This window comes from Haliotis rufescens, unplaced genomic scaffold (genome assembly GCF_023055435.1).
Source record: "Haliotis rufescens isolate VD_foot unplaced genomic scaffold, xgHalRufe1.0.p SCAF_49, whole genome shotgun sequence".
In the NCBI taxonomy this organism is placed as follows: Eukaryota; Metazoa; Mollusca; class Gastropoda; order Lepetellida; family Haliotidae; genus Haliotis; species Haliotis rufescens.
In genome coordinates this window covers 465,614-475,900 of record NW_025964212.1, presented here as the reverse complement: position 1 = coordinate 475,900, position 10,287 = coordinate 465,614, and the positions used below count along the sequence as shown (strand labels likewise).

General features: G+C 41.1%; 1 protein-coding gene across 1 annotated transcript; it reads right to left on the bottom strand.

Moving 5' to 3' along the window:
• Nucleotides 1-626: 626 nt before the first annotated feature.
• On the bottom strand, nucleotides 627-6,985 carry LOC124139011 (tripartite motif-containing protein 2-like). Its single transcript, XM_046505969.2, has 3 exons — nucleotides 6,930-6,985; nucleotides 3,661-3,952; nucleotides 627-3,319 (listed from the first exon to the last, which is right to left on the bottom strand). Exons 2-3 carry the CDS (start codon nucleotides 3,950-3,952, stop codon nucleotides 1,668-1,670), a joined length of 1,944 nt encoding a protein of 647 aa, XP_046361925.2. The 5' UTR covers nucleotides 6,930-6,985; the 3' UTR covers nucleotides 627-1,667.
• Nucleotides 6,986-10,287: the final 3,302 nt, after the last annotated feature.

Genomic DNA, 10,287 nt, shown 5'->3' with positions numbered 1-10,287 from the left:
CTGTGTCGATGCCTGACCATTATAGGTTTTTATTTGATAAAAGGCTGTGTTGCAGATAAAAAAAGTGTTCAAATTTGATCCTTCTTTCTCAATATTAGCAGGACATTTAAACTGTTGATTAATTATCATAATGAGCTTTAGTGGCGTAGCACTATTTTTCATAATTTCCTTATGACATATTACATTAAAGTACAGTATTAACAGTGTCAGGTGAGGTGAAATGGGGTTTAACATCGCGTACAAGATAATTGCATTTATATAGCGAAATGGTTGCACGTGTGTGTGTGTGTGTGTGTGTGTGTGTGTGTGTCTGTGTGTGTCTGTGTGTGTGTGTGTGTCTGTGTGTGTCTGTGTGTGTGTGTGTGTGTGTGTGTGTGTGTGTGTGTCTGTGTGTGTGTGTGTGTGTGTGTGTGTGTGTGTGTGTGTGTGTGTGTGTGTGTGTGTGTGTGTGCGTGCGTGTGTGTGTGTGTGTGTGTGTTTCTGCTTCTACTTCTCCGGACTAGAGATATGACGCGACCGGGGATCGAACCACGGACCTTCCGCTCTCAAGACGGTCGCTCTACCACTAGACAACGGTGGCGGGCGCTAAATGAAGGCGAAACAACAGATTGTGAGGATATATGTTAAATGCTTTAGTATTTGAAGTTGTACCTGTTAATAAGACAAGGCTCAATTCCATCAGGAATTCTGACATCTGTTTACCAAACGACGCTGTATTTCTGAAATTTGACACTATGTTAAGTAATTATATAGGGTTGGATGTTAAAGCTGCTATGAATATATCAGTTATATCACCATGTGTCGGCTTCATGTTGGAAGAAAACCTTTAAACGTTACGTAGGATGGCGACTTTTAACCAAACCGTGTATTTAGCTGACAGACCATGTATGATAATTTAAAATTTATCAAAGAGGTCCTTACAGTTTTCAACTTTAGACCTTTAAATTGCAGTAATTCATTGTATAAAGATCTTCAGTGATATACACTTATCAATGGATTCGCTGCTGATTTCCTTACAATTCTTTCTATAGTTTCTTCCATATATACAAGTATATAGGCAATATCTAACAAATGATGAGAGTAAGTGATTAAACTATGGCATCGCATCCCCTTTAATTTCTGGGTTTTAAAGCCCCGTTTTCCTTCAACACAACTCGAGCGATAACGGCTCTGAAACGCTTGGATATATTTTGACAGCGAGAGCTTCTTTTCGTTGGTTTTTATTTTCATATTTTACGGGAGCTTCCATCACTAACCCGACCGTAGCATTATCACAAACTTTAAATAACAATGATCGTACGTAATGAGTTTACACCACTCCTGCCGACAGAAAGTCTATGTTATGAACTGCTGGACGTTTCTGCGAGAATGTCAATGAAGACGTACGAACACCAACTTAACAAATGTATCTGTATACATAAAACTACAAACAGAATTCAATCATGATTAACAATTCAACAGGTTAAGGAATTCACTGACAACAATCGGTATATAAAACAAGAAATAATATCACTGTTCTAGGTCAGCTGACTCATGTCACGTGATCTCAGGTGTAATGCTGTGAGATTGGGCTTCTTGGGATCAGGTGATCATTGAGTTAACTTTGTGAATTACCATTGAAATCAGCAACGAGCAAGACCAGGTTTTGGACTGATTCAGGAATTGTTTTATGTTATTTGATTATGTACAGATTGTACAAATGTGAATACTTTTACATATGTGTCACACGTAACATACAGAAACCCGTCCCCATCAAGACAGATACCACGAGGACATGACAGACCATCCTGTTGTGTGAGGACATCTCTGACAAACCGCCCCGACTCTGTCAGCTGAATCACCTTGTGGGAGGCCCAGTCTACAAGCAGGATATCTCCTGTGCTGGTTGTTGTGACGCCCCAAGGCATTGTCAAAGCTCTGTCTCCTGTGGGAGCGTAGGTGAAAACAGCTTCTCCTTCACAAGTCACAGATACAAGGGAGTTAACTCGTCCTTCACTGACTATCAAGTTGTTATTACTGGTGACATGGATAAAGTCTGGATTCCTTATGACGCCCGTGTTGATAGACTTCAGTATCTTCCCTGTCATGTCCAGTATGTCAACAGAGTGAGACTGTCCATATGTACCTGCCACCAGCTGTGAAGGACTCAGATAGGCCAGGGCGTAGTACTCCTTGCTTGTTTTGATAGTTGACAGCAATACAGGCTCTGGGGTAACATTCACTGTAACTATTTGCTTACTCCATGGAAGACTGACAGCTACCTGACTCTCACTTAACTTTGCTATATGCGACGGCCAACCAGAAAGCAGTAGCTGATTAACATGCGTGTTTGGTTTTGATGTGTAACATGTTTTGAGGCTGTTGTTATTGTTATCTGCGACTACTGTCACATTTATACCGTCAACAGTTAACACTGTGACGTCACACAAACACGGACGCGTCTCATCCCCGTCCGCCTCACAGTCAATATTGTGATGTAGAACAGGGGTAGACTGGCGGTCACTCACACCACGGACAACAGCAACCTCCCCCAGCTGTAGCTCTTCCACTGCTTTACTCAGCTTGTCCATGTCGTGTGTGAATACAACCCTTCCTGGCGCTGGTCTGTTGTCCGTGTCTCTGATGTCTGTAGACGCCTCACCCACCGACTCATAGACGGCATACATGTCCCTCTCACAGTTGGACGTCACAGCATTGGCTGTGAACTCATACTGCTGTTGGTACATCTGCATCTCAATCTCCTGGAATTTTATTTCTGCTTGAATTGTATGTAATTGTTCGCCAGAAGATCGGTCGACTTTACCAAGGAGTTGTTTCTCCTTCCTTAAAATCATGTCTACCACTGCCTGTCGTGTTTTTCTGATATCATCTTTGATATTTTGCGCATTGGAATTTATTTCTTTGATTTGAGATTTCCTGAGGATAATGTTATTTTCTGAAGTTGTCATTTTTATTTTGAGTTCTTGGTTTTGATTTGACAGGTGTTCTCTCACAATAGGGGTCATACTATCTAAAGTATCGACATCGTCACATTTCCTGTGATTTATACTGCAGCATGTATGACAAATGGCCATCCTACAATCTTTACAGAACAACTCTATCTGTTTGTCTTTGTGGATATTACACATGAAGCGCTGCTTAGATTTTCTCTTGGTAGCATCAGACGCATCCACAACTTCATGGTCACGTGACGTTGGTATCATGTTGTGCATCTTCAGACATCCATCACAGAAGACATCGTCACAGATGGAACACCACGATGTGGCAGGAGTTGTCTTCCCTTGTTGTTTGCAAACAATGCAGATATTCACATCGGCAGCTGTAATGACAAATATCAACCTGTGTTTCTGGATAACGGTACACATACATCATTAAACTGAAATATTTTGACAAAGTTTTCACAATATTTATATTATAAGCATATGATAGGATGATAATGTTTTGAGTTTACAGGAGAGCAATAAGATGATAAAAAAACCAATACTGCTGTTTTCAACAAAAAGAATCACATCTGATTACACATTCATGGAGTTTATCAATTCATTATTTCTACATATATTACTACCAAATACAATTCAGTTTCACAATTAGATTAAACCTAATACATCCTTCTATAAATGTTTGGTTGTACAAAGTGAACTTAAACTATCAATAAGTTACCTTCTGCCCCGGGTCCAAAGTCGTCCATCAACCCCTGGATAACGTGGCTTGGTTTTAGCTGACCGACCCACTCCTCTACTGGACTGACAGGGTTGGTCACCTTCGTCAGTTGTCTACACGAGGGACATGGGATGCATTTGGCCTGTATTGCGTCAGGCTGGGTGTTGGTGTATTTTAGCAGACAGGACTTACAGAATGTGTGATTACATTCAAGTGTGACAGGGTCTGTGAACACCTCTGTACAGATGACACAGGTGAGGTGGTTGTCTGTCAATTTCTTAGCGGTCGCCATCTGAAGTAAAACATATGGCTGAAAAAATATTGATGCACATGTAGCTACAAAGGATATCGTCTGAAACAAACAACACTGACTTGCCTTAATAAAACTTGTCAATGAATGTATCAACTCTGACATCCAATGACGTAACATCCTTATACGACATGCGCAGTTAGAGTTAATATTATCTTCAACAGAAAACACCTCGCCACATGTCAAACTGGGGTACCTGCTTCAGTGCAGCTGTAGGTAAAGGGGGGGTAACTCTTGTAACTTTAGTTCCATACATTCATCTGACACACAATGTACATGCACACATCATTGAGTGGAGAGACCCGACATTAATTATAAATGAAAAAGACGTATGTGGTGAAGTGATGCCAGGATAGGTACATAAATATTGCTTTTAAAAACAATGATCATAACTATAATGGGTGTTGCTGGAAAAAATGTGATTGAGTTGAAACCGAACTAGAACAATAAAGTCGTTTCCATTATGGTTTTATTTCAATTTGCATAAGGTTCGTGTGTAGAAACATTTAAACCCCTGTATCAAGTCCTTATACTACTATGAGTGACATGTGTCACTAGTGAGGTGTACGGGATTTTTCAAGCTTAAACGGCTTGTACACCACGAGACCAAAGGGCGCAGTTTATGTATTAATTTACCTTCTATTTGAAAATAACCGGCACTTTGCAATTGTAAAGTTTATATGTTTGCGACTGTGTCATAAGACAGCTCACATATACTCACTCACTGACTCACTAATCGTGTGCGTACATGTATATAAATATATGAAGTAAAACATAATCGGAACATAAAACTGACGATGTCTACTTTCTATTAAATCACAAAAAAACATCTCCCGCCACCCCGAACACTCCCCCTCAAACACCCAGCCACACACACACACACACACATCCGACCCCACCCCACCCAGCCATACACACACACATACACTGTCCACCACCCCAACCTCCCACACACATCCACACACAGACAGACAGACAGACAGACACACACAGCTATACCCATACACAAACACACATCCACACACAATACGCCCACACACCCACACACCCACGCACACGCACGCGCGCGCACCCAACCACCCCCCACCCCCCACCCCCCACCCACCCCCATACACACACACACACACACACAAAACAAAACAAAACAAAACACATCTTCATCAACATCCCCACACACACTCACCGGCCAAGCAACTGCAGCCGACGTAAGTGGATATCGCTGTTTCGTATTAATACGACAGGTGCAGTTAGAGTTAATATTATGTTCAACAGAAAACACCTCGCCACATGTCAAACTGGGGTACCTGCTTCAGTGCAGCTGTAGGTAAAGGGGGATAGCTCTTGTAACTTTAGTTCCATACATTCATCTGACACACAATGTACATGCACACAACATTGAGTGGAGAGACTGGAAATTAATTATAAATGAAAAAGACGTATTTGGTGAAGTGATGCCAGGATAGGTACATACATATTGCTTTTAAGCAATGAGCTGAACCATAAAGTGTGAACATAGAAAATACATGTGAATGAGTTTAAACCCAACTGGATGAAGAAAGTCGTTTCCATCATGGTTTTATTTCAATTTGCATAAGGTTCTGGTGTAGAAACATTTAAACCCCTGTATCAAGTTCTATACTAATATGAGTAACATGTGTCACTAGTGAAGTGTACGGGATTTTAGAAGTTGAAACGGCTTGTACACCACGAGACCAAAGGACGTAGTTTCAATTTCAAAAAAGCCGGCACCTTGTGAAGTTTTGCATATACGTCAATGTTGCTCACTGACTGACTGACTGACTGACTGACTGACTGACTGAATGACTGACTGACTGACTGACTGACTGACTGACTGACTGACTGACTGACTGACTGACTGACTGACTGACTGACTGACTGACTGACTCACTCACTCACTCACTCACCCACCCTTCCACCCACTCACTCACTGCCTCACTCACTCACTGCCTCACTCACTCATTGGGATGTCACGGATCTCTGTTCAGGAAACAGTACTCAGGTTAATGTGATGAATAATAATAAAATAACACGTGTCTGTTTTGCAGGATTTGGTTCACCTTGTTATTGTCTACATTTTAACAAAACATTCAGCAGTCTCAGGGCTGTATGAAAACATTTTTGCTAGGTCCACTTTTCACTGAAATCCGTTATTCGTGTCACTTCCGTATAACTTTATATGTATATGAAATATTATCACAAACAGTTTCATGATGGTAATATTGCATATCCATCCCACCATCATCGATAACTGTTAAATGGCGGCATTAGCTAAAAAAGCATTGAATGTTACGCGCCAAACGTGTGCGTACATGCATGCACATTAAAACATAATCGGAACATGAAACTGAGGATGTCGACCTTTCTATTAAGTCACACACACACGCACGCACGCACGCACGCACGCACGCACGCACGCACGCACGCACGCACGCACGCACGCACGCACGCACGCACGCACACACACACACACACGTACGCACGCACATACGCAGGCAGGCAAGCACAAACGCACTAACATCCCCATTCTCTCCCCTCCCTACGGCCCAGGCCATGCATTCAAGTGGATATCACGGGTTGTTTAAAGGGACATAACCCTTGTGATTACTTGTATATCGCCACGAAGCCTTGATCGACTGACCCAGTCTGTCTGTGTTGATTACAATAACACTTTGTGGGAAGGCACCATGAGTGGGTAGCCACTTTCAGCGATGCGATATCAGATGACATTAAACAGAAATATACAGATGTCATACTCTTTGGATACGTTGGGATATGTTGATACAAGTCTACTTTCTGTATCAAAGTGAAACCTCTGTCTTTGCATGTACACATACTAACATAGGTAAACACGACAAAACCCTTTCCATAATCATAAGAAATCTCAGCTAAGTTCACAACAAGTTACTGTTTGAAAATGTAATCTGTATGCCTGACTTACCACAATGACTACACCGCTGTGACTCGACTGTCTGCCCCCGTCTCACTTCCTGGTTACTTTCCTCCTGTGTGTCACGTGACGTGGCTTTGTTCACGTGACGTGGCTTCGTTCACGTGATTTCATGAAGCAGGTATATACATATATATATATATATAGAAACTTTATTATTTTATTATATATATATATATATATATATATATATATATATATTGAAATAGTACGTTATTAGTTCATATCAATGTGTGCCATTCAGATCTAATATGAAGGAAAACATGTCTGAAATATCACACTTATTCTATACTATTCTATACTCATTCTTGAGGCGATATGTGAAAGCTGTATATCCCCTGTTTTAAAATTATCACATTAACCCCTCACACATGTCAAATATGTGTATTTCCTGAATATGCACTATCGGTCACGTGGCCTTGAAAGCAAATAAATTTGACTTGACTTGACTAAATGACAATGTTTTCAGTCAATGTAGTTCATGTTATTGACGGGATGCCGACTCCGTGTCATCGGGTTGATCTGTAAAATTTAATAAATAATAGCCTACGATACCAAAAATCAGTGTCTACAAAACAAGTTTAGATTACGACATTCCAGGGAAAGCTTAATGTTAAAGTACGTTTGTGAGAGGACATAATGCTGTTTTGACGATAGAATTTACAAATGACATGTGATAAAATGGTCAATACGTTTATACTATGTCTAAGGCTCGCAAAAGACCAAATTCAATAGCTACAGACAACCTATGGTTAGCTGTACATTGAAAACAAATCTTGTGTATATGTGATTTCAGTTTGTAGATACAAATGATTAAAAACTTGTATAGCGTTTATATTTTGGTTTGATATCATGACCTTTCTGGACAGATTTATGTTGGAGACCCGAAGGGAGGCGTCAAAGAAATTGTTTCTTTCAAAACACATTTGTTTTAAGCGATTAAAACTTTCCTTTTCCCATACAGAATATCAGATCCCCTAAACTGAAGGAGAGAAGTCAAACAATTTGGGTTTGGGAAAAGAATTCTTTTACCAATTATGACTTATTCACATGATCACCCCATCCAACCAATGAATATCAAATAGTCGACCCCTTAGGCCGGGACAGGTTTTATTGGCCGTGGTTTCGAATCCAATTATATCCGATTATGATCCTTGATCTGTAGTCATTGTAACCATACTTGTTGGGGTCCCTGAAGCGGTAAACATCCTCGACCTGCGTCACTTTTTTCTACATTAAGCTGACATGCTCCGATATGATTGAAAAGTTCTTTAAAAATCTAAACACAGCTATTTCTTTCTATCAGTCGGAATATAATAGATACCCTGTGGATAACAGAAGGATGATGGTTCGGACTCGAAGTGGTTCGCTGTAAGGATTTGTACAATTGTAAGTAGCCACATACACACATGTGGGTGCACGTCGCAAAATAAGTGAAATAATCTCGAACGAGATGATAAACCTCATTTCATCTGAATCATATATGTTAGTTGTTGTTAATGTTGGCAATTTTTTCACAGGTCACAACGTCAGGTGACACCGGTTTTTCGCACAAGATAACATTACTAATTACAAAACAAATGTATGCTACTCCCACCACGTGGTTGATTATGACAATCGGAACAGTATACAGTGTACAGTATACTGAATAATGTAAATATGTAAAATATACTGTTATACAAAGTCAGAGGTGTCGGAGGTGTCGATCTCATCCGAGAACAACTGAATGACCTAAGACCTAAATGTTTGATCCCTATTAACGGATCAGTCTGCAGTGACTGTCCTATCTTATGAAACATTAATCACGTCATGCACTGTGAACTACAATCATTATGCGTTCGCGGATTAGGATAACGTGTACAGAAAGAGTTACCTACCTTAGACTAGAGCCGTCGCATGGCTCATTCGGATCAGATAACTGTATATAATAAAATAATGCATGAACTGATGCTTTCATCATTACACTAAATTATATTTTTATGTTTCACAAAGACGGAATTCGTGTATTCTCTGTTGTATTTCTTAGGTTATTCACAGATAAAGTTTTTTTCATAGTAATGCCTTAACCCTGAACCTGTAAGCATGTCTTGATACGTGTATGAGTTGTCTTAATATATCTATGGCTGTCTTTAACATAATAATAAGTAAATGTTGTCTTAATATTTTTATGCATCGTCTTGATATGTGTATGGGTTGTCCTTATATTTCTATGCGTTGTCTCAATATATTTGTATGTGATGTCTTAATACTTGTATGTGTGGTCTTAATATACTCTTAAAAGAAAGAAACGCAAAGCCAGATTTGTGAGAGGTAGGAAAATACATTTATACGAACAACCGTACAAGGTATTGAGCCAAAATTTTGTGGAGAGAACACTTGGTGATTGTTGTCATCTCAGTTATCGGTACATAGGAAAAGTCCAAGTCGAAGGTCATTTACTATCAATAACGCGTATTTCCCCCGTTGGAATCGATAGCGGCCTGATATCTCCTGCCTATGGAAGAGTCAAGCATACGAATCACTTCCGCGGGAACGCAAAAGCCAACTGCTGCAACGTCTTGGGTTGTGGTTGACGTCGGCGTAGCCATCTAATCCTATTCATCATACAGGTGTTCTATCGGGGTCAAATGCGGGGATCTGGAGGCCAGTGGAGAACATCAACGTTGTTGTTGTGTAGACAGGCTCTTGTGATCCGTGCTGTATGCGGTCGAGCGTTGTCCTGCTGGAATGCACCGTTGCCGTTGGCTGCAATTGGGAGGACGCGTGTTGGGAGACTTTTGTTGATGTATCGTTGAGCCGTAAGATTGCCCTGGATATGGACCAAACCTGTCCTACCATGATGAGAGATAGCCGCCCACATCACAACGCTACCCCAACCAAACCTGTCCACTTCCTGCACTCAGTTCCCGGCGTAACGTTCTCCCCGACGTCGGTAGACGCGTGCTCTTCCATCCCCACTACTGGGGCGAAATCTTGATTTGTCGCTGAACCAGACCTGTCTCTATCGCATTTGAGACCATAATATGTGTTAACACCAATGCAGTCGTTGTTGACGATGTTTTCGACTCAAAATGACGCATCGAAAAAGACGTCTTGCTCGTAGACCTGCTGTTCTCAAACGGGTTCGTACGGCCTGGACGGAGATTCTGCGCAGTCCTGGTATTTGGGATGCGGTTGAGATGGCTGTAGTCGTCCTTTCACGTAGGTGGCGCAATCGGATGTAGCGACCTTTGGCGAGGGTGGTTACTCTTGGTTGTCCCGACCTTCGCCGATCACTGGTTGACCCATGCTGTTGAAACCAATCCCATAGCCTTGTGATGGTGCTGGGCGCTACATTGAAAACCCTGGC